The sequence below is a fragment of the Zeus faber genome, assembly GCF_960531495.2.
Source record: "Zeus faber genome assembly, chromosome: 1".
Taxonomy (NCBI): domain Eukaryota; kingdom Metazoa; phylum Chordata; class Actinopteri; order Zeiformes; family Zeidae; genus Zeus; species Zeus faber.
The window spans coordinates 43,869,563-43,895,270 of record NC_137193.1 but is presented as its reverse complement, the minus strand read 5'-3'; the positions used below and the strand labels follow the sequence as shown (position 1 = coordinate 43,895,270).

The window sequence follows — 25,708 nt, the reverse complement described above, 5'->3', positions numbered from 1 at the left end:
TGAAAAAAAGGACCAATGAATTGTGCTCTACTGTGGTTTGTTAATATTAGAGAACTTGACCATTGTGAAGCATAGACAAATTATAGGACAGGAGGGGCTATTACATGTGTTATCCCTACTTGCAGCTAATGGCTGTTGTGGTATATAAAAAAACTCACATGATATAATGTTGTAGTTGACAAGGAAAAACATTTTGACAATGCCTGCCACAAACAAGCCGCATGTGAATTAATCTTCTGACCTAACGACCCAATCAGCTAACTACAATTGAGTGGATGGCTTGGGTGTGATCATTCATGATGAATACAAATACCACATAAATACAGTATTCCCTAAATTGAGTTTCAACAGTTTATGCCTATAATTTATAATTTTAAAATTAAAAAAACCTTTTGAACACAATTGCTATTTATAGTAGTACAGAAATGTCTATCTTTATGCATACACTAGGTAACAATCACTTGTAAGAAAGAACCACTTTCTCTTGCCCATCTTATTTCATGCCATGTTTTAGACTTTAACATTACTTACTCTTCATAGTAAAGAAAATATAACGTCTGCTTGAATGACAACAATGATTAACTAGAGGCCCCATGCTTAGAGAAGTAAGCCTCCAGATAAGGTTTCTAACATGCGGCCTTACTGTCATTTTTTTGTTTTCCCCATGGGGGGCATACAGTTTACAAAGCATACATCACTGGTATAAAGTCAGGCTATGTGATCGATTATTAACCCGAGCTTTGCCCAGCAGCTGTCTATATCACTCGCACAGTGCTTTGGATCACTGTTGTACATCAATATTAGTTACAGACAAGGTATCTTGGATCAGATTATTTTGCCTGTGGCCTGTGTAGATTTTCTACTAAATACATGCCCCAATATGTAAAAAGATCCAACAAAATGGGCTTGACAGAGACTAAAAGATGGTAATGGCTTCAAAAATCTGCCAGACTGTCAGTCACCTGATGGTGGTCCAGGCTGCCAGCCCTCACGACTGGCACAGTAACCACAAAACTGTCTGCTGCTGACAGCTAATACTGGCATGGGAGGAATGTAAAGAAAGAAAATCCTGCTCTGTTGGGATTATCTTGTGACTGCAAGTGAAAATCTGAATGCATAGCGGTGATAAGACTTACCCTGAGCACTACTTACAGGGCAACAATTGATCTAAATTATTAGTTTAATATCGACAACGACAACTAATGTGCATTGCTCTTGTTGGGCAAAACACTTCTCTCGTATTATGTGATGTCTTCCCTGCAGAACTGCTGCTTGGTCTTACTGAATAAAGATGGCTGTGCATGCTTTCTTAAGTTATGTGCAGGTTAGTTTTATATTTTCTAATATTAAAGTTATATAAAGCTTACTAATAAAAAGTTAAAACAAGATTTTAAAAGACAAACTGTAGTGATTGTAGACAGGGCTTATATAAATTTGTCTGAGAAATTGTCACGTAATATGTTGAATTGTTGCTACGGGAAGTCACTCACCACTTCTATGAGATGGTATTGAACTAACTGAACATATGCCCCACTTTGTTGAATAATGACTATATTAATAGAAAACCTTGTCTCTTCTATTGCAACTTGGAATTGAACAATACAATTATTCAAAAAAATTATCTTTCTTTGGAAATGATACTAAAGAATTAGAATGAATTATTTAACCCTATTGGCCTATTTAGGCACATGTGTATCATGTGATTCTTCCTGAGGAGATCGTCCGCCCCTTTTGGTTATTTTGTGGTTTGGTTTTTAAAGACCCTGACACATCTTTTTCTTCTAGAACATTAGCTCTACCTCAGTCAGGAAATTTGTGGTTTCCCTGCTAAGACCTGAATAAGCCTCTTCTTTGTTTTGGGTTAATGGGCTGTTTAGGTCATGGTGATGTTGTGAGATCCCAGCTTTGGGATGTTGTGAGGAAAAGAATATTGACTTATTTCTGCATGGAAAGATTTGGCGATGGAGTCATGTTCGAGGGTTGAGTTGCAAAATTGTGTGTTTGTAAGACAGTAAGAGTAAATCCTCTGCATTTATTTTGCCGCTAGCTGCTTCAGTCTTTGAACATTATCTGCAAGCATGAAAAACCCATAGCTGTTAATTACAGTACAGCTTCAGTGGCAAAGCCATTTATAGCTCTCTTGTGACTTGCATGCACTGCATTCTAATATTGTTAAAATGAGTCATTGTTGTCGTCAGCTCAAAGTACATGTGTGGTATGAGCAAAACGTTAAGAAGCCCTGTGGCCTCTACAGGGTAATAGGAAGACCTCTAATTATAACGAAAATAGTCTGTCTGTCTGTATGTCCTTCGATTATCATGTCCTATGATTATCTCGACAACTGTCCATCCAATCTACTTCACGTTTGTATTGCTGGGGACCCAGTAGCGTGCAATATCGAATTTTGTGCAAGACATGCGACACGTACAATATTAATAAACTGCAGTACCCTTTTTTTTCTTTTTACCTGTGCTGTCAGCATGCTGGCCCTATTTGTATGCTATTCTAGGACAGAGTTAGTTTGCAAGTGGAGTTCAAGTTCTCAACCTGCAATGCAACTCTTTATTTATTCTTAAATCGTCAAGAATTGCTGCAATAAGTCTGTCCTGTGGACAACCTGTAGGATGACGAGAGCACAGTTTTTTTGTTGTTACAGAACTGCCACCAATCCCCCTCTTTGAACTATTTTACTTTTACTACTTTTACTAACTAATCACTACTCCAAGAGGGGGAGAATCACCACGGGTCAGACAAATAAACATAGAAACAAACAACAACATGTACATGGAAAGACACGACTTATTCCAATTGATTCTGGTATATAAGGTCGGTATTATGTTGTGGTGCCTCCAAGCAGCGGAAAAGGGCCTGAAGCCACCCCTGAGCCCCACAGCCGTACCCCGCGGCTACAGGAAAGCCCCGAGCACCCTGCCCTGCAGCCACAGGAGAGCAACGGCTCGGCCCTGAGGAGCATAACCCAGTCCCAGGGAGTGCAAGGAGACCCCGCACCCCTGAGGCGCACACATACAACCCACCTTTCACAAGCAGGCACAGGACGCAGCCGCAGGCGTGGAACCTGGGTCGCGGGCGCCAGGCCCGAAGCCAGGTCCGACAGACCGACACCCTACCCGCCCCGCAGAGAGCTGGCGGGACACCCATGCCCACCCTGTGCAAGAGCTAGGGCCGCCTCATCCGGCTGCATGCCCCGAGCGCCCATCCAAGTAATGAAGTGTGCTCAGCGCAGAGCACGCCGACGTTAAAATTTGTTTGATGAGAAGCACGTCGGGGCAGGGGCATGATTGGCAAGATCACAGCCGCCTGCCACATCCCCACCCACATACTGTAGCTCGCTCTCCACCCTTCCTGCAAACCCTAGGCCTGTTGTGTGCTGTATGTACTGAGTATGTGTTTTGGCTTTGGGAGAGAGAGGCCAGATCAAGCGCAACCAGATCAACGCAGGGGCGCAGCAGGCCGGGCAGCGGCCACGCCGACCCTCCCCCGGACCCGAGTACACCATAGCACGCCTACTTCCCGTACCCGGAGGCACCCAACGCACAGCGACCAGCCACGGGCACAGACCGGCTACATCTTCCATTGTAGAACACGGGATTGAATCATTGACATTTTGTTAAACAGTGCAAGTAACATGTCTTAGAAAGCCTTACATTTTGAACGCGCATGTACTAGTTTCCATATTTTGTCAAAATGCGTATCTGTGTCAGGACATGGACAACAGTATTTTTAGAGGAGGGGAAAACCAGAGTAAACTGGTTTCATTCGTGTACGTAGGTTAGTCTTGGGCTTTCCCTCTGTCCAATATTATCGAATCACCCTTCTGCAAAGAAAGTGAAAGGACCTCCCTATTCTTAATAATTATCAGTAATATTGTGGAACCTTTGATATTTCAACTTGAAGGATATAATGTGTTAAGTTTCAAATGCAATGTGTTTTGGTACCAATTAACTTTGATGAGGCACGCTTACAAGATGTTCTGGAGGATGGTGGGGGTCTCAAATATTGAGCCGTTCCCCACAAAGAAATTTGGCTTTAGCATTTTGATTTAGCTAGGTCTCAGTACTATCTTGTCACTATGCCCCTATTTATTTTGTTTTGAACAGTGCTATCATTATGTTACTATCGTGTTCTTCCTGTATCATCTTCTCTGTCGATTGGGCGGCCACAGGGAAGGAGGGAACCAAATGCGTCACATATATTGCTCTGAACTTCAGCTTTGTAATGTCTTTTGCAACCTTGGTTTACCACCACATCCTGCATAGATGTTTTGTTTTATCATACATTAAATAGGCCTATGACACGATTTATTGGCATCTGAGTGCTTCAGGTTCTCCAGTGCGGTTTTATAGTTTTTGGTGAATCTTAGCTACTTGTCTGTAAATTTCAATGGCCTGTTAATGTTTGGCAATCATTTAATTGCAGCGTTATGTTGCAATAGCCTGTCTTGCAATTAGGTGTAATGAGGTAGATTGTGTTTGACATAGGTTGCTGTTGTAATCAAAAGTGTGAACCACTTTTAAAACCTTAGACAGAGATAAGGAATTTTATATCTGATAAGGCTTCATTCAGTCTAAATTGTTTTAACATCTGTTTCGATAATCAAATGATTATAAACTTTAAGCCTATTTATCAGGCAAAGTTTTAAAAAGATTCTAATATGATGTTATATAAAATGTCATAAATGTCATTCCCAGGCCTCTATCAAGAAGAAAATATAATAAGATGTTAATTTTAAATGTGAAAAAGTTAACAGTGAAATGTCATATAAGCTGTGACCTAGATTGTCAGGATGGGTCAAATGCAAAAATGTTCTTTTCATTTAAAAAAACTGACACTAAGCCAGTATCACAAGTTATTTCAGTCTCTGTTGTACAATACTATCTTTTATTTCACCAAAATCATATGCAAAACATCTGTTTCCATTTTAGGTGACAGAAATGTTAAATTCTCTCTCTTTGATGCTGAAGGATGAAACTGTGAATTCAGTTGTCTCTTCTCTAATTATACACATTATACACAGGAATGTAAATATGTGGATGTGTGGAAATGTCTCCTTCAGGTGCCGTGTGGTGAGAGCAAGGCAGTGGATGCGGCATGCTGAGGCCACTCCCCCTGGCTCAGAATGAGTGTCAGAGATGGCGCTGCCACAATGGCAACGATCGCATGTGGAGGAGGGGGGGGGGGAGTGGCCGCTAGCCCCCAAGATGGCCGCTCCTACCTGCTCCAGATCTACCCACGGCTGGCTGCCAAAACCTCAGACTGCTGCAGCCTCAGGTAAGTGTATCTGGATTTAATGACTTTGATCTGTTTAATTGCTGATTTAATCTATTATTATTATTGGTTGATTGTTTAGAACAGGTGTAAGTTTTCACTACATTCAATGCTAAAGGTAATTCACTTTTTCCTGGTGTCCTCTATTTGCGCTTGGTATCGTACGTAGACAGTTTATGAATATTTGGTGGTTGATGCATTTATGATATTTTCTTTTTGCTTTTGTCTATTAACATGGTTGAAAGCAGAAACACGGTTGGAAATAAGAGAATAGTGTAACAGAACTGATTAATCCAAATAATTGGTTTTGTCCCCATCCATCAGGGTACAGAAGGATGCGACAGCCGCCACAGTGATATCTGATTCAGCCTCGGCGCTGGGGCTGGACTCTAGCCGGCTGTATGTGTTGGCAGAAGTGAAGGAATGTGGGGGGGAGGAGTGGATTCTGGAGGCTGGTGATCTGCCAGTGCAGAGGGTTCTGCTGTGGCCCCGAAAGGCCCAGGAACAACATCCCCAGAGCCTGGGCTTTTACTTCTTGCTTCAGGTATAGTGGACAATTTAGTAATTTACAGTGACAGGCCAGTTCAAGTGACTGATACTTTCTCTATTAAGCCCCATGCCCACATGGAATCCATAACATTGCTGGATAAAAAATATCCGGGAAAGGCAGTAGGTAGTCATTCCCACATAGCCTCCTTTACGGAAAAGTTACGTATTGAGTCTGGTCCCACCTAGATGACTGTTACGTAAACAGTACTTAATGCTTGCACAATGTCTATTATCACACAAGACTAGGCAACAGAACCTGTTTCTTTTTTAGACTAGCGCTTTAACAATATAAAGACCTGTATCCGTAGAGACTAGGCCCGCTTCAGTTTCTCGTCTCTGCAGCTGAGCTCCACGGTTCGGACTCGCCGTTTTTCCGAATTTATTCTTTCTTCCAAAAAACAAATATATATTTTTTTATATTATATTTGTACTAAATAAATATTCGTAAAAAACCCCCACTACAGCCATTCTGGCAACTTGCCAGAAATTATACTTTGTCGAGAGTGGGGAAATTTACGCAACATCGAGATTGGCTCCCTTTCCCACATGACACCAATACGGAACATTGCCAGTAGATTTACAGCTTTCAGTGCAAGTGGGAAAGGGGCTTTAGAAATATCTATGAACAGATGATATTATAGTAAGATGAGTGAGATGGTTTTTTTTCTATCTTTATTACATTTATTTGCTGTTGTTGCATTTTAGAATATTTTCTGAACTTTTAAAATCTAAACCAATCTTAAGAAATGTCAATAAAATTATGCTTATTTCTCCTGTTACTCTTAAGGAGAGGAACCATGATGGCTCTATCCAATATATCCACCTCCCAGCACTCACTAAGGAACAGGAGGCCCGGAAATTGGCTGCCAGGGGCTTCCTTCCCCCTTCCCAGGACGACTTTGCCGACCTCTGCAACCTCCCTGTCCTCAACGAGGACAGCATCTTGAACAACCTGCGCACACGCTTCTACAAGAAGAAGATCTACACGTATGCAGGCAGTATCCTCATTGCCATCAACCCCTTCAAGTTCTTGCCCATCTATAACCCCAAGTATGTCAAGATGTATGAGAACCACCAGCTGGGAAAACTGGAGCCTCATATCTTTGCCATTGCGGATGTTGCTTACTATGCCATGCTGAGGAAGAGGGTCAACCAGTGTATCGTCATCTCCGGGGAGAGTGGCTCAGGCAAGACTCAGAGCACCAACTTCCTGATTCATTGTCTGACAGCCCTCAGCCAGAAGGGCTACGCTAGCGGGGTGGAGAGGACCATCCTGGGGGCTGGACCGGTACTGGAGGTGAGGATTGGACCTGGATGGAGATATCATAAATAAACCATCATAAACCATCCATTTAGTCTTCTTACTCGCTCTTGCTTCTTACTAATACAGCGTACCCATGTGGATATGAAACTTAACAGTTCTAATAATGAGATCATTGATTTTGAAGACCCTGTGTGTTTTTTACCATCTGTAATAAATATATTTCCTGCTTTGTTAAAGCAAAATAAGATGTATCATGACAGTACTAGTGTCATATTTGGACACTTTCAAGACACTTTTAGTGCATTCAATGCAACTATTTTACATTCCTAACTGCTTAAGTTATTGGAGCTACAAGTACATCGGCACAGTATTGGACCCACTACTGCTATCTGTATCTGCATACCTAGACTGAGTCTCATGCATGAGTCACTTTACTGTTTCAGGGTTACTGCTAACTGCTAACTCCCATTTTGTGGGGATCGACCCATATTTTTGCAACATTCTGTACTTAAATTGAGAGAGGCCAGTATTAACTACACTGGTCTGCTCACCAAAAATGTTAGTTTTCTGTCCTAGGGCTTCAGGCATGATGGCATGTTAATTGGTGGTCTTGAAATGTATGTCTTACAATGGAAGACTAAGCTAAAGCCAGTTTTATACAAGCAGGAGAGAAGAGTAAGAGATTGTGTGATCAAACAGCTGAACGCATCAGGGATCCATCAACCCTCAGTTGTTTGCTGTGCTTGTGTACTTCATATCACATAGAAAACCATTCATACAGTATGTCAAATACTCTGCGGGTATTTGTATTCCCAGTCACAGCTTGTAAAATGTAGTAACTCGTCTGCATTGCCCTTAATAAGGAATTAACTACATGGCTCATTTTCTTAGTCATTTCCAGCACGGACAATGATGCTTACTCATAAGTGACTCATGTTGTCATGACATGCCAGAGGACACGCTAACAAACCCTCTTATAAGCAGGAAAATGGAAAGTTCATAGAATGATACGCTATATGGAATCTCTAGCTCTGTGGATACACAAATAATCAAGTTTCATGTACACAAGATCCTGTAGAAAACTAACCACATTAAGTTTTCCTCAGCCCAATGTTGCAGAGCTCCTTTCTCATGTGAGGATTTAATTAATGTGGCCATATGCTAGTTTGTAGACAGCATGCGTGTCATTTACATAAGGATGTGATGCTTCAAGCATGAATTTAGTATGATTCTAGCTCATTTAGGGGTTGACAATGAGTATATTTTTACGCTAGTAACTTCCTAAATTCATTTGCTCTGCCATTGAAGCCTCTGCCCTTGTGTTTTATATTTAGTAATAAAGCTCTATTAGTGTCTTGCTTATGAAATATTTATACTCTTAATTGTCTCGAGACCTAACCTGTTCTAAGACTTCCAACATAGCTTTTTGGGTAGTAATTTGGAATCAACTATATTTGGACCAGAGTTTGCAAAAGGTTTGTATGCGGAGTGGCTATTGGCTCATCATTTGCTTCTCTTTGTGATCAACCTTTGGGTCAGCTGACTTAATTCTACTTCCCACTATGCTCTCAGAGAAATGCAACGTTTAGTGACTTTCAATAAGACTGACCGATTATCTGCTGCTAATCTGGTGCCTGGTTGATGCAGACATTTTAGTGTGTTATCCATTTGCCACTTGCATCTCCTCTACCTAACAGAAATCAGAATATTGATTGATTGATTCATTCATTATCATGCAAAATCTTTTCACTGGTATTATTGTTCCACCATAAATGCAAAACATATTCTGTCAGCTGAATAGTTGAGGATACTGCAGCTCAAATCATAGGCAATCTTCACACTGCCGGCTTTAGTACTCGATTATTATTTCATTATTTTTCTCAGTTTGTGGGTTGGCCATATCTGCTCGTTGCCAGATGTCCAGATGTTTTTTGTGCACAGGCGCAAACACTTTCAAACAGCTAATAATCTGTTGACTTTCTCATGGTTTGAAAAATCAAGGCTGCAGCAAGCTGGGCTACTTAGTGTGCTGAGATTTTCAAGTTTAAATACCAGAGATAAATGGGAAAAATTAAGTTTACTTCATTTTTTTTGTTTTGTTTTCATCATATCACATTAATGATGAAGGGACTTTACCCTAATTTCACATATGGATGAATTTTCTACTGGCAGTGTTACTTACTGTCATGTCATTTTCAGTATACACACCATTCTCATATGCACTCACCAGTAAATTGAGTGTTGCCTTACAACATGTAAAGGAATGAAGACCTACATACCTCTTACCATGTTGTTTACAATCGAACTGCTGGCACCATTGTTGCATCCATTATTAGCTCTGTGTGCATGTTTTTTTGTGTGGTGGGAGATGTGTGTGTGTGTTTGTGTGTGTGTGTGTGTGTTTGCATTTTGGCAAGATGCATTGTCATAGGACCCTTTTTTAAGGCACAACTAAGTGGAAACCATTACGGCCGGGTGTTGAAGCCAATGTGGAAGCGCTTTAAAGTACAGTTCAGCTAGTGGCTGCTAGACCCCCCCCACCTACCACCACCACTTCCAGGACACTAAGACTCCACCCTGCTGCCCAAATCTATAAAGCTCTGGCTCCATCTTGCCAAGATGGCAGCGAGCGTAAGGCCAAATTCAAGGCTTCAAATCATCTTTTCAGAAACCGATGGGTGATGCCCTAGTCCATTTGTTTGTACAGTCTATAAACTCACATGTTAGAAATGGTGTCTGGATGAATGTTCTCACAAATATGATCAGAGGAGTGATGAGAACAAAGTTAGAGAATATACCATTGGTACTATTTAGTACAATTATCTGTTAGAAATAAATGCATTCACAATTTCAGTGTGTGTTTGAGAACTAATAGACCTCATCCCTATTCTGGTGATAAATCTCTCCAGCATAGTTTGCAGTTTATTTATTAGTAATGTGACTAAAAATAGTGATTCAGTCAGCAAAGCCTTATGAGGCATGACATTTATTAGACACAAAACTGCAGAGCTGAAAATGTGTCAGTCTGTACCACTGACTGCTATGCCACGTTATAACCAAGGCATTGATATGAAGTTTAATAGTAAAGATTATTCTGATTGAATCTGAAGCATGCTTTTTGTTAGGCATTGATTTTAATATTCACTGACTGTCCAGTGTCCACATGGTGGAAAGATTCAGTAAATTTCCATTAGGGAGAATTCATCCATCCATCTATCCTTCCATCAATCCTTGCCTCCTGACTCTTCCAAGACCCACTGACTCTGCACTAGAACGCGTTCACTCGAGGGAGATCTGCAGCTTTCAAAGGCAGTTTCATGAGCTCAGCGCTTGTCCTCTTGAAGCGTGTCAGTCTGTCAAGATCTTTGGTTCTGGATGACTAGACGGAGGGTGGAGGAGGAGAGCGATGGAGATTTTTTTATTTTTATTATTTCTTTCCCTTCCATCAGCAGAGTTCTGGTCCCCCTTGGCAGACATGCTGCCACTCTGACATTCAGTCCCAGAATGCAGTGTGTTGGCTCACTCAGTCCACAGCTGTGGTTGGAGAAGCAGACACAGAGACTGGTTTGCTCTGCTCTGACCTGGTCTTTTTTATACAGCAATCCATCATTCAGGTCACCAGGTTCTGTACTTGCTATCTAACCACAACACTGTCCCTGGAAATGCATGTTTGTGGAGGTTAAACAGAAATAAGTCTATTTTAATCCTGACCTGTTGCAGTCGTCTATACAATGAATCAGTTCAACTAACAGACTATCCTTCTTTGTCTCAGCCTGGTGGGATTGGTTTCGGCTTTGTAAAAGGGCCTGCCTTTGCATCCCTATGACAAGATGAGTGACGTGACTCAAGGGTTGTTTAATGGAGGAAGTCATAATTTCTCTGAACTTATGCTCTGTTTATCTTTATCTGTTTATCTTATGGTTTCCCTTCAGAAAGGTTCCAGGTAATTGTTTGGTAATGTTGTTTAATATACTATATTAAGCTATTGAAGTTAAAGAATTTTTTTCGCAGTTCTTCAGAAAAGGGTAAATATGAGCTGTCTTTGTGTGTGTCTAATTGCTTGTGTGTGTGTGTGTGTCTTGGAGCTATAGGGGATCGCTCCAAAACTTTGGTCACATTTTGGAGAGATGAGATCACCGTTTCTGCTTCTCTAACTGTGGGCTTCTCTGTTGGCTTTTCACTGATGGTCTACTTCAACGCATTGTACCAGTTTTGTTTTTTGAGAAGATATACTTCATTTCACCATTTATATTCTCTATTACTGCTATGTCACAGACTTTTCGAGAAGTTTAAGTTTTTTTTTCGTTGCTCTAAAAATACAGTGAAGTTCACTTATCCAGGGCAGTGCAGTTACCCTATTCCTTGGATCTTTGGCTTTATTTGGGTCCTATATGAGTGTTCCCCTTGCAGAAAAGCTCACCCATATACAAACCTGTTCTCAATGGCTATTTCAGCACTAAACTGGTTGAGCTGGTTGCCCGTCTGTTCTGTTTTGCCCCTTTTTCTTCTTGGTGTTCAACAGGGCGTTCCTCTACTTGTGTGGGGCTGTGTATAGCCCCCAAGAAGACTTGTCATTTCCTTCACATTTGTTCGCATTATTGGAGACTTACAGGAGACAGATTTATTTTGAGAATTTCTCGCTTTACATCTTGACAAATCTGGACACTTAATACAGGTCAATTCAGTTTTACAGTGAAGGAAGGCCTGGTGTGTTGATACTGTCCCCCTGGTTAAAAACCACCTGTTGCAACTGTTTTTATCGGGAACATGTGCATTAGATTAGAGCACTTGGATTCAAATTCTAGGAAACACATTAATATACTGTACCAATTACAGTCTACAACTGATACTCTGTTGGTTTGTGTAATGGAAACCTATATTTGTCCACTTCGGAAACATTAGGGTTTGTAAGCAGGGTTAGGGAAAAAAAATAAAAGTCTCGACTTATTACTAACTCAAAAGCAAACATATCCCATAGTCAACTCAAATTGATGGTTAAAAAAAAAAATGCAAACCATTTTCCATATGTGTCTTTTTGTGTGTTTTATTTACTTTGTTTTGAGTGTGATGATAAGAACGTGTCCACAAGGCTTTATCATGGAAATTGACTGAAATAATCTCTTGTTGTGGCAATTGAGTGATTAAGTGAAACTGACCGATAGCAAATACGCAATAATGAGAAAATTAGACTTTATTATTACGATGTGCAAAATCATGGGAAGCCAAACAGGATCCATTAGTTGATTATCTAGTTTGTTTTTTAAATGTCTACAAAAAAGGACGGGCATTAGAGTTCCTGTCAAATTTTAGACATTTAAACCTCTTTAAAAACACCTGTAACCCCCCCCCTCCCCCCACCTCCACCTTCTCACTAGGTCTTACTGTTTCACAGACAGGAAGTCCCTATCAAGTGGAACTCTCCTTCACAGGAAGAAGACTGGCTGTGGCACAGGAAGCATGGTTTATAGTCCTCTTCTGCCATTGGCTCTTGGCCTCAGGGGTGTGTGTGTGTGGACAGGCCTCTGTATTGTATTCTTGATCAGGAAGTATAGAGGAGTAGCTTCCCACTCTGTCGGTAAATCCATTCTTTATCTCTTCATTATTGGTGCCCCTATTTTTATTCATTAACTATATTTGTCTCGACTATGTTCCCAGTAGTAAGGCATTGTGTACAAATGTAGGGGGCAAAAAATAGGATTGCAGACTTTCAAAGTAACTGCAGCTAGTACACATATTGATGCAACACATGCTAGCACACATCATATTTCAGACTGGGACGTGGTGTTCCTTACAGGAGGAATGTAGCCTGCATGTAGCAGCATGCAGTGGGCCGGTTATGGTGCTATTCATAATGCTGTGACCACACCACAGGCTGGGGTTTAATGTGGTGCCCTCCTAGGCCTGGGTGGGGCTGTTTAAAATGACTTAGCTCTGGTAAAAAGGCCACACTGCTACAGCAAGACTAGGGCTAAGGGCTCCCTCAACCTTCTACTTCATTCCCACCATGTTTACAGATTGTTTGCTTACTTGGCATGTCCGCCCCAGATAAAACATTGTAAGCAAAGTACAGTGTAGCAAACAACAGCTTGCGTTTCTGTCTGTATGTAGTCATATCTATTCAAATTAATGAATTTTACTGTGTTCTAGAATATGCTGCCATAATCTTCCCTAATCAGTAATTACACAATAAAATACTTAATAACAGTTTTTGGATTGAAACTAACCTACCCTTCCCAGCTGATTATTTTATTTTCCAGTTCATCAAGACCTGTTGAGATGACAAATGATAACTAGCCCTTTGTTTTCCAAACCCTCTTAAGCCTAAGCGTTCCCTTTTACTATTTACAGTTTAACCTTCCTGTGGATGTTTCCCTTCGTGCTAAATCATCACATGACAGAGTACCGAAGTCAACTGCTTTTTATTTCCTGTTAAGCATTGAGGCGTTTTGCCTCAACTAGGGGTGACTTAAATGGTTTATTAACAGAGCGCTTTTTTTTTTTTTCCAGTTGTGTGCCGTAATTAAAGGCTGTATCTAGTTGGAGGTAAAAGTCAGTTGGGCATAAACAACATCATTGTTATTTGTGTGGGTGGGTGAGCCCCCACTCAAGTGTGATACTTGTCTGTGTTTGCATGTACCCTTTCCCTGGATGAATGTGGGAAATCTTGTTGCTGCGGTTGGTCTCTGGAGAATCCTTTCTGGGTGTATGCATGCTGTGGCGAAGTGTCGGTGCCTTGGCAGCGCAAGTGGAAACGTTTAACAGTCGCTTTAAAGGGCAAGTAGAATTGTAAGGATCCAGTGGTGCCTCAATGCAATAGTAATTAGGCCCGGTAACCAAGACAACCACCTTTTGCTGATGAAAGAGAAGCTCTTTGTCTGTTGAGGTTTTTTCTTTTCTCTCCTTATTTTCTGGAATAAGAGAGGTAGTTCAAGTGATGGAGGTAAAAATTCACTGGAAAAACAAATCATTATTGCAGGTGGAATTGGTAATTTCACATTTACAAACTAACCAAATTTGTAAGAAGATCAAAGTCTTCCTACTCTGAAGAAAATTGTTCTCACACCTATTTTCATTCCAAATCTGCGGCGCTAGATGATTTGGTCCAGATCTGAAACTCATGTTGGTCTAAATGCCATCTGAAAATGTCTTCCCTTTACTAGTAAGCTAACATCAGCTGAAGCTGAAGAAATGACTGAGGCATGAGAGATGTATAGACACTCTCCTTTGGCTGAGGTTTTCAAAGCCACAGTGACAAACACTTTGGGTTTTTTTTGTTTTTATGAATGGCGACTGTACGGGGATGTGATGTTGCACTTTGGTAGGTTTGGCTTGTGAAAGTGGTTAGCCAGATTGGTGAGCCCACAATTAAAATAAACTAGTCAGGGCAAGTTAATGCATGTACGTGCACAAGGATGCCCCCTACGTGCAAAATCCATTTGCATTGCTACAAACTATTTTTCTCACCCTGTCGTTCTCTCCCTTCTTTCCCTTTTTTCCGTACACATAAATTGTTGCCCTTGTTACAACACTATGTCAGTTAGGACACAGTTTCCATGGACACAATAGCCTAGCCAACCGTAAGCCCACTATCTCATACTGGCGGTGCCAGCCACTCCGAACACCTATTTGCACACACGTTTGAATTTGAGCAATGCTTTAACATGTATAGCAATCACTCCGTGGCAGGGTTGCCTTGGCAGTTTAACCCAGCTTTCCCAGTCGTTTTGGTTTATTGGCTGATTTGTATGGGCAGGAAAACAGTGCTCGGCAGCAGAGTTATTTAAAGGGCTATTGCCAACTGACACACACATCAAACTTGATACCTGGAATGGAGCTACAGGCGATGGCTTTGGTAATGGTGGAAGACGCATGAATAAATAAAAGAATTCCAGAGGATTTGGAACATGCAGGAGTTTGGCTATTCACACCAAACACGCCATTGTTTCAAAATCACACTATACAGACAGATGGACGCAAATGGCTTGAAAACACAAACACCAATATATTAGGAGAGCAGGAATCCTGTCTGAACAAGTCAAGCACAGTCTTGGTCATGGAAGAGGAATATCCCGACAGAACTCTGACTACTTTTTGTCTCGTACGTCTGCAGGCAGCTGCTGCTAATTCCTTCCCCTCAGGTCTCAAAGTTATTTGTGGATTACATTTTTCTTTGTCGTTCCAAATATCTGTTTAGCTTGTTGACTGCGGGAGGAATGCAGAAGCACTAATGCTCTCCGTGCTATGGAAGTCAGTGCTGAAAGGGCGAATGGAGTATGAAGGGAATAAGAGATCCAGTTATTTAACGATAGAAGATGACTAAGGAGATAATGCAAGGCTGGAAGGTGGTGCAGGAAAATGGAAATAAGGCACCGATTCACTATAAAAGGCTTAATTAAAGTGTGTGTGTGTGTGTGTGTGTGTGTGTGTGTGTGTGTGTGTGTGTGTGTGTGTGTGTGTGTGTGTGTGTGTGTGTGTGTGTGTGTGTGTGTGTGTGTGTTAATGCCCCCTGCTTTCAGTTTACCAATTGTATCAAATCTATTCTGCAGCTCCATTGGAGGACACAATGTGGCCGCTATTTATTATGCACCAAGTCAACATTCCCTATTTGTGTGTCAGAGTGCATGTGAGTATGTGTGCATTTGTGTGTGCTACTGCCTCTTGAGAGAGAGAGGATTGCTACCCTGTCATCATGTCAGCGCAGTGAACAGGCCCTGTACTGAGGCCTAGCAGGTGTGAGTGTGTCTTTTCGAGCATGGCCTTAACCTGGGGAAAAGGAGACCCTGGTCTATTCAAACAGGCCCTCCCAACCTCATTTATAATGTCAGACCAAGTGGTGCACACACACACACACACACACTCACACAGATCTCACATACAGACAACCACAGATACTCATAGGGTCAAACATACACTATTCATTAGCAAATTCTGTGCGGACAAGTGTGTTGTTGAATATAGGGAACTTTTTCGAAACTTCTCAATTTATGTAAATAACGGTTGGAATTTGTAGGAATAATATGGATTTCTCCCGAGTTATCCATATACACATATTGACGCACACAAATACACAGGGGTAGGAGTAGAATAGGGAGCGAAAACATGGAGAGAAGTGAAATAGGAAGATGTGAACAGAAAGATGGTCAGAGTAAAGGTGGAGGTACACTTAAAGAAGTTTTTGACCCAAAAGACGTCTTCAGAACAAGATAAGAACAAATTGACGCAGTGATCTGAGTTCTCGCTGTGTTCTCCGCGCAAGCCCCTGAGTCGATCTGTTTTTGATCTTTCTCTCATTCTGAGAGCTCCCATTGTTGCAGTTGGTCCAAATGCTGTTGCTTCATTGCAGGGGATGGACTTCAGCCTCCCTTTCTGGGTCATTCAACCTCCTCCTTTTCCCAGGTTAAAGAGCTTGCTTTTTTTCCTGGAGCCGCAACATTCAGAGCATGTTTTATATACAGTATACTGAATCTCCTCAAATATAAACTGTTACTCAAAAACTGTGTGTGTGTGTGTGTGTGTGTGTGTGTGTGTGTGTGTGTGTGTGTGTGTGTGTGTGTGTGTGTGTGTGTGTGTGTGTGTGTGTGTGTGTGTGTGTGTGTGTGTGGTTTTTCTCCTCCAGCATCATGCTGGGCTCCAAGCATACCGCTTGTCCTGTGCGGGTCCCTGTGTCGATGTTCCCGTTGTTTTTTGTTTTTTTTAATTCTATATCTATTGTTTGTTAGATTTCTACTTGTATGATACGAACATTTTAAACCAAGGGACGTTCTGCCTTGGATCAGGACAGTGGATTGCGTAATGAGAGAGAGCGATCTCTGGTCCACTGTACGTCTCGTGTCTCCAAACAAAAAAAGAATGCAAGTTAATTTTCGATGTATTTATTTTGAGGCGCACAGCACCCAGACGGCAGTTGAGTTAAGTAAAACCCCTGTCACTATTTGAGGAGATATGGGTGCTGTCTATAAATGACAATGAGTTTGAGTTTCATTTTTTATTTTTATATTTTTCATCTTGATAGAAGCCATTCCCACCTCATCTGGCTGTTGAGTTTGTGCTTCTTTCACCACAAGTTCTGAGCATCCTGCTGATGGTGTTCCGGGACAATCTGGTGCTTCTAACGTATTTTGTTTTTGCGTCTTTTTAAGATTATCTCTCCCTTATAGAGGGGACAATGATCTTCTAAAAGCAAACACACAGTCTCAGCTGTTGCTTTTATCTTGTTGGTGACCTCTGAACACTTTAAAAAACAAACAAACTGATCTGTAATTTTATCTATGCTAACCAGTGATCCCAATCAGTACATTTAACATGCATATATTAATCAGACTAAGGGGAATAACCAGAATAAGATATAACTTAAAAGCGTCTGCTAAATTAATGAATGTAAATGTACTTTCAAAACGTCATTAAATACAAAATACAATTAAGGTGTATCCATGACACAGTTTCGCGGGATCAAATAATCTGTTTGTCAAAGGGAATAGGCTCCATGCTTTATTGTCTTATTGTGTGTAAAATCTGAACTTTATTGTGCATTCATTGAATGTTGAAGACGACAGAATATGTAATGTAGTATAGTATTACATGTGATGGCTGATTGTGTCATGTCTCTGAAATATTGCTTTTCTAACTAGTATTTGTATTTTCTCTTTGTTTCTGTTGTGTTCTCCCTGCTAGGCCTTTGGGAATGCTAAGACGGCCCACAACAACAACTCCAGCCGATTTGGAAAGTTCATCCAGGTCAACTACCTTGAAAGTGGCATAGTAAGAGGGTGAGTTGGAAAGTGTGTGTGTGTGTGTGTGTGTGTGTGTGTGTGTGTGTGTGTGTGTGTGTGTGTGTGTGTTTGTGTTGGGGGGGGGGGTTGTTTTGCAAAAACGTAATTATCCACTTGGGTTGGGCAATATGTCAATGTTTCCACCGGCCACTGTCAGCCCAACCACCGACAATTGCGGATATACTGTATCTGTTGTGTTTTGCGAACCATTCTCACTGATCGGGCTCAGATTAATCTCCTGCTCCTCGTCCCCTCTGTCTGCGAATGTTATTTCCAGTGCTGGTGTAGAAATCTCCATTGGTCCAATCTTCATCTCACCATGACCTTAGACAATTCTTTGCAACCATCATGCAGAAAAAAATAAAATAAAAAGAATAATAGAAAAAGAAACATGTGCATTAGGAGGAGTGTTTCAATATGTTTCCACACACATACAGGACCCTGCAACTGTGTAACAACGCTGACACACCGTCCTCATCCGATCCACCACTCGCTCTCCATTGCTGTCGTAGTTCACTGGGAACACCAAATTTTCCCAAATGGCTGATTTAAAAGAAACAGGCAGATCTTGTAGCTCCTGTGTGTCAGATTCACTTGCACTCGCCATACATAGTGTGACTGACTCAGTCAGATGCCAGTCAGCTTGAGCTAAGCTTAGCAGGTTGCTAACTATGTGTTGTGTGTCCGCAGCTTATGTTTACGGGTGAAACTCGCGCTTCTGAATTTTGGTTACGCATTACATTGGCACATAGGCTACCATGTGAGAAGTCTTTCTCGCATCTGAGAAACATTAAGAGCAACCTACGCTCATGTTGAACTGATGGAAGCCTCAACGCAGCATGAAGCTTAACCTCACTACGTATGAACCAGACTACAAGGCCATCAGCAAAACCATGCAGCACCCGAAGTTGCATTCATGGTAAAAAGTATTTCATTTATTATTGGTTAGCTACAGTATAACAACAATATTATTAAGAAGAATAAAGAGAAATGTATTATATATAGTGCTTTTTTAAGTACTCAGATGTATTATACGTTTAAAATGTATTACTTAAAGAATTCACGCATTAAGTTGCATTCAATTTTATTTAATATTATATGGCTCACAAGGAAATACATTTTGAAATATTTGGCGTTTATGGCCCCTGGTATAGGGACTTGAAAAATGTGCTCAAGTACAGTAACGTGTACATTGTTACTTTCCACTGCTGCAAATAAAAGTAGTTCAATGCCTGCTTCCTTATTTAGTAATGTGTTGTAGAAAAGGAAATGACAGGAGGCAATGTACCACGTGATTAGCTTTCTTTAATAAACAGGACTAACTTGATGCTCTGCCTTGGTTTTAGGCTCTGTACGCTCCTCCTTACTTTAATCAGAGCTTACTTCCTTTCTGTTGATTTAACATCATCTTCTCTGCTTCGTTCACCGCCCATCACGCGTTCCTACTCCGTGCCCACACTAGACTGCAGGTCCCAGCCGCTGATGGCTTCTTCCCTTTTCTCAGCAGCCAGTTTCTGTGGTCAATATATGTCTGAGTCTGGCTGGCTGTGTCACTTCCTCATCCACTCGTCAGCACAGGAAGTGAGGTGAGCATTGTCAAAGATCCAGAGGTCCAGGGTTTGCAGAAAACATTGAAATATAACTTGAAGCTTACTCAATGACAGGACTACAAAGACAATTCTGTTAGCTTCTGTTTATAAAAAGCAGTGCAGGAATACAATCACCAGCTGAGATTTAATATGCCGAGCAGCAGCTCCATGCCGGAGGCGACAGCTGCTCGGTGTGAGTTCACTGTGAGCGGGCAGCGGGAACCTGATTAGCTCCTAAAAGCACTAGCGCTCATCTGCCTCTATTGAATTGCTTAACCCCAGAGGGGTCCGTAATCCAATAAGGTTTGTTGAATTTAGTTGGCCACGGCTCGTCTGCACTACAGAGTGAGACCCCTTCAGAATGGTAATGGAAGACAGTGCACGCAAGCACATACACACAAGCACGCCCTGCCCAAACCAGCAGCAGCATAAATGGCGGTGTAGCCTTCTTCTCTTCCGGTGGAGCATCTCTGGGAGTGCATTGATCCAAGAGGACATTCAGGGCTCTAGTATCGTAGCGCTGCACTATGAGCTTAACAAAAGCAGCCTGTCTATCTCTCCATCTCCAGTGGAAGCCATTCAGAAAGTCTATAGAGGAGATTAACAAAAGAAAGACTGGGACTAGCTGCTGTGCCGCTCTACTCTACTGACTGACGGGATGTTTTTATGCCTAATGGCAAATCCTTGTCCCTACTGGGAGAGAGAGGGGAGACTTTTATTTGAGACAGACTTAATGGTTTAATGTAGTTTTAGAGTAATATAACGGTACCATAGAGTTCAATGCAATCAACTGAAGTTGGATTCTTGAATTCTTTGAGTTCATCACACAATATTGTTATACATATTATACATACATATTAATAAATTAATCCATATTATCCGGCAGTGATGGTTGTATCTTAAGTTGTGTGATTGAATTTGTGATTATGTGCATTCGCATGTGTAAGTAACTCTGAGTAAATGTGCTAAGGTGTGCTAGCACTTGGTGACAGATATAATAGCCAGCAGGTCAGTGGGCTCCTCTAGGCTGAAATGAGGCTCCTATCTACATTCCTGCGGAGGAGTACTGTTCCCAATCACAGCGTAACGTCTCACGATTAATCTCACTGTTATTGTGTTTGTATATGTGAAAATAGTACATCTAGCTACCCAGAAGTAGCACAGCAGCCCCTTCAAAAAGAAAAATGTTACAAAAGGCAAGATCCAAAATATATAGTAGGAGTGATTTCTGGATATCCATATCCAGTTAGTCTTAGCTCCAAATAGATGTCGTCTTAAACCGCAACCTAGTCCTAGTCCAAGTGCTTGAAAGTCCTGGAATTGGTCAGGGATCCTTTGCAACAAGAATATATTTAAAGCTACATTAAATCTAATATTCCTGCCTTCCCTAAGTAATACTAATACAAGAGAGTAAAAAAATGTGATTCAGTCACCGAATATACGCACCCTGTGTTTTATGTGCTACCACTACAGCTTATTTTTTTTAGAAGCTATGCCATAAAGCGGATGTGGATGTCAGTGGTTCCTGAACTAAACAGACATGTCTGTGGCTTTGACACCCAACGCTAACTTTTGTGTTTTGTTTTAGAATACTTGCCCATGTCGTTCTTTTCTTTTTGCTCGCCCAATTGAAATAATTAAGTCATTTACTATTTTTAGATTGTGATGCTAAAGAGTACTCAGGGAACTTGGGGATAGTGATAGTATACGATCGACAGATCAAATCTGCTATCTACCTATCTATGGTTCTGGCCTCAGTTGTACCAGATATACCAAACCCTGTTTCTGACAGCACCACTCTATTCTTGGCATCAGTGTCAATGCTGTTTTTTCACATGCCTTGGTCAGTTGGTTTAAAAACTGATTTAGGCCCTTTATAACCTTGGACTTTGTGTAGTGGGTAAGGCTGCTGCCTTTAGAATTAGTTATTTTGTTACTGCAGATGTTTTGAGACCAGAGATATGCTGTTTCTGTAGCTGTTTCACAACAACGATTTACTCACTTGTCTATCTTTAACATTGAAATCAATATGAGGGGAATAAAGGTAATTCCCTGTCCCTTCAGAAATGAATAAACAATGGCTGTTTGTGTGTTGCTATTTGGTGTTTGGAAACGTTGCTATGCCATCCATCTGACTGTATCTGAACTCATTGTCAACTCTTATTGTTCCAACCATTTGTCTTCTGTGTTCTCCTCCTCTGCCTTCTCCTTTTTTGAAATTATCTTTTTTTATTTGAATTTTTTTAAACCTGCGCGCGCACACACACACACACACACGCACACGGCTTTAAAGACAGGTTACCATATTGACCCGAATATAAGGCTCCTCGTCACTTCTGTCTGCAAATATTATTTCCAGTGCTGGTGTAGAAATCTCCATTTGTCCAATCTCAATCCCCATGACCTTAGACAATTCTTTGCAACCATCTTGCAGAAAAAAAACTGGCAAAATTTACACTTACGGTCTAATGTGTCAAAATCTGCGAATGGTTTGAAGCTTATTGGATCTGTCCAAGAATCTCTCCTCTGATTGTGGGGCTGTGGTGGATAGTAATCAAGTTTCTGATTGGCTGAGTGTGACATCACTTATTGTGACATCAAAGCCACGTGGTTTGCTAAAAGCGAGGACTATCCAAATAATAGCGACACGCTAGGCTTTAAAGACAGGTTACCATATTGACCTTAATTTAAGACAGGTTTTTTTTTTCTGGAAATAAATCTGAAAAAGTGGTGGTGTCTTATTTTCGGAGTCTCGACTTTTAAATTTCAATATACGGTAGAATAATAGAAAATAAAACATGTGCATTAGGAGGAGTGTTTCAATATGTTTCCACACACATACAGGACCCTGCAACTGTGTAACAACGCTGACACACCGTCCTCATCCGATCCACTCGCTCTCCATTGCTGTCGTAGTTCACTGGGAACACCAAATTTTCCCAAATGGCTGATTTAAAAGAAACAGGTGGATCTTGTAGCTCCTGTGTGTCAGATTCACTAGCACTCGCCATACATAGTGTGACTGACTCAGTCAGATGCCAGTCAGCTTAAGCTAAGCTTAGCATGTTGCTAACTATGTGTTGTGTGTTATGTGTCTGCAGCTTATATTTACGGGTGAAACTCGCGCTTCTGAATTTTGGTTACACATTACATTGGCACATGGGCTACCATGTATTCTCTATACGACTCTGCATGCTACGTTATCATTATTTTCAAATTAAAATATTTTCTTTGTAAAAATAAGCTTTTGTGTTTTTTTTACAGCTGAGTGTTTAGGCAGATGAATTTCAATGTTAAGTGATTGATTGCTCATGCTTTGACTTCTTCCTTTTCGTTATTCCTCACTCTTACTTTCTCTCTCTTTCGCTCTCTCCCCCACTCTCTCACTCTCCACTTTTGTTGTCCTTTCTCCAGGGCCGTGGTAGAGAAATATCTCCTGGAGAAGTCTCGCCTGGTCTCCAGAGAGGAGAATGAGAGGTGAGGAGCAACAGGCAGGGTCAACCCTGTCGACCTCCCAACGGGTTTCTGAGCAAACCGGACAGTGCAGGGGTGGGGTTCCCCTGGGATTTTTTTTTTGGTTTGATGCAACATCTGAAAGAAGGTTACAGGTTCCCAAAGTGTACGTGACATAAAGGTTCTGCCTTGGTCGGTCAGGATTGCCTTTGGAATCCCGACTAGATGTCTTGAAACAGTGCCTTCGCCACACCTGTGGCCGTAATACTGAGCAATGGCACCACCTCAGGGTATCGGGTTGCATAGTCCACTAGGACCAACACAAAACAATACCCTGCGGTCGAACAGCCCGATGAGGTCCATACAGAGTCTTTCGAACAGGACCTTGACTAGGGGGAGGGGCCTCAACGGTGCTCTTGGTGTAGCTGGAGGGTTGACTAACTGCCACTCTGGACATGCAGTGCGGCATTTACGCATATCTGCCCAAATGCCCAGCCAATAGAAGCGGACCATTATCCACTGTCGTGTTTTATCACGACCGAGGTGACTTGCCATCCGGTTATGGAGTTAAGAGCCGCCGGGAAATGCTCTTCCAGGCGGCTCTTCTGCACCAAAAACTGGGTTATCTCCTCTTCTGTCTGTCACGGCTCACTCGATATTGCCTGTCCCTATTCACCAATAAATACGGTGAGTGTGCACGGTGTCTGGGCGCATCAGTACGCCATCGATTCTAACTACCTCCTCAAAGGCCCCGCGACAGGTGTCATCCCGCAACTGCTCCAGCGGAAATCCATCCATCATCGTCAATAGGGAAGATCACGGGGACTGGGAAAGATCCCACTTGGAATTCTGCCACCCCTGCACCCGTTGTGCCAGCTGACGACACCTCCACGTCACCAGGCGCCATGTAACACATCTCCCTACCGATCATGAATGCAGTCCCCCAGCCTCTCTCATCATGTGTCAAACCCTGGCCAAGCCATGCCCAAAATCAGGGAGTGAGACAGGCGGGAACTAATTGCAGTCTGTACCCTATGCTTTTTCCTCTTGTAACAAATTTCGAGCTGGACCATCAGATTCATGTGGATATCCCCATGCACACAACAAATTTCTCCCCATGACATTTCCACCAAAGCCCCGGGTCGAACCAGGCGTTGCTGGTTTATCGTCTGAGTCCAGCAAAGCCTGATGTCTAGCCTCTTGTAGCCTTACCGATACTTGGTAGGCCCCTTCCAAAATGGGGGAGGGGTCCGGCGGGCCACCCGCAGTGCCTACCCAGACATCTGCACAGCTCCCTGGTTTCCTGTGGCGGCACCACACTGGGTGCTGACGGGGGACAGAGAGGACAGCACGGGAGGGGGAGATAGCGTCCCGCGGCACCATACAGGACCGGGAAAGAAAAGTGCGGGAAAGAAAAAGGCTGTCTCCTGACGCCCGTGGGTGCGGCGGAGCCCCGGTTGTTCCCCTCGTGGGGCTGAGGACAGGCTGGGGACCTGGTGAATTCTGCATGGGTCCTGGGGTCAGATGCGGGTCTGGTCCTCTGGCCAGCTCCTGGTTGGTAGCGGCGAGCCAGTGGTCAGTCACAGCTTTCTCCCGGGAGCTCACACTGGCGAAGACACTCTCCGGCTGGCAGCGGAGGAAGTTCTGTTCCTCCTCCAGGTCCACGAGGTACTTCCGCAGCCATTGGATCGGCTCCGGGGTTCCTTTCCCCTCCCGTGTCCCTGTTCCGGCGCCATTTGTAGGAGTCTCCCACAGACCACAGATAGGGGTTAGGAGAGATAGGGGAGGGTCTTTCTGGCCCTAGTTTGCAAACACGGCAAGAGTTTTTTTATTATAAGATGAACAAAAAGGCTCGCTGGCCACAGGTATAAATAATAAAGAATAATGATTTTGGGCGCAGGTCGAATGGCGTCCCGTTCTGTCTCCTGGTCGGCTGAACAGCCCATTCCCCGATCCCCTTTGCAAGACAGACAAACATTAAGAAAGCTCCCTGCCCCGAGTTGGACCAATCAGCGCGGTGCGGGTGCTCATTCGGCCAACTCGAGGCACCTTGGCGGCGGTGGGAAAGGTAGCGATGCTGCTGTCTGCAGCCGTGGCTGGACCATGCCCTTGGTCCGCCACAAATGTTCATAAATTATTTTGCATGACTTTCATGATAAATACATTATTAGCCCTTCCACCTGTTTATGTCTGTCAACACAGGCAGCAGTCTCCTTATTTCATACAACCCTGCTTTTATTATGAGCATCAAAAGGAGAAACTTTAACATTGAATTAACCTGTATTGTTATACTGTAAATGTACTGTTTGGGCACTTATAGTAGCTTTTACACCTCAGACCATAAATACAAAGTTTAAAAAGGAAAAGAAGGTTGTGATTGAGCAGGCCTCGGCTTTCCCTGATTTGACACAAACGGATCTCTTATTTGTCAGTTAAGCATTAACTACTTATGAGCAAACAATGTGAAACATGATAATGATAATAAGTCTGGCTTGCAGTTCTGATGAAACATTTCCGTTAGTGTTTCACCTCTGGACCTGCCGTATGTTTGTCTGGTAGTGAAGTTTGTTTAGGCCTGACCACACATTTGCCTCTATTACACATCAGTCACAACATTAAAACCACTGACAGGTGAAATTAGTAACATTGCTCATCTCATTCCAATGACATCTGTCAAGAGGTGGCATATATTAGGCAGCAAGTGGAAAAATGGCCAAGCGTAAGAATCTGAGCGACTTTGATAAAGGCCAAATTGTGATGGGTAGACAACTGGGTCAGAGCATTTTCAAAACGGCAGG

The 25,708-nt window shown here is 42.3% G+C and overlaps 1 protein-coding gene across 4 annotated transcripts in view; it reads left to right on the top strand.

Annotated features, from left to right (window-relative positions):
• Positions 1-25,708, top strand: part of LOC307237134 (myosin IXB) — a 76,459-nt gene that overhangs the window by 20,646 nt on the left and 30,105 nt on the right. For all 4 annotated transcript variants that reach the window (XM_080009775.1, XM_080009774.1, XM_080009773.1 and 1 more), the window contains exons 2-6: positions 5,075-5,289; positions 5,611-5,830; positions 6,623-7,132; positions 17,771-17,865; positions 22,872-22,934. In XM_080009775.1, coding sequence (XP_079865901.1) covers positions 5,138-5,289; positions 5,611-5,830; positions 6,623-7,132; positions 17,771-17,865; positions 22,872-22,934 — 1,040 coding nt within the window. In that variant the 5' untranslated portion in view covers positions 5,075-5,137. The remainder of the gene's footprint in view (positions 1-5,074; positions 5,290-5,610; positions 5,831-6,622; positions 7,133-17,770; positions 17,866-22,871; positions 22,935-25,708) is intronic.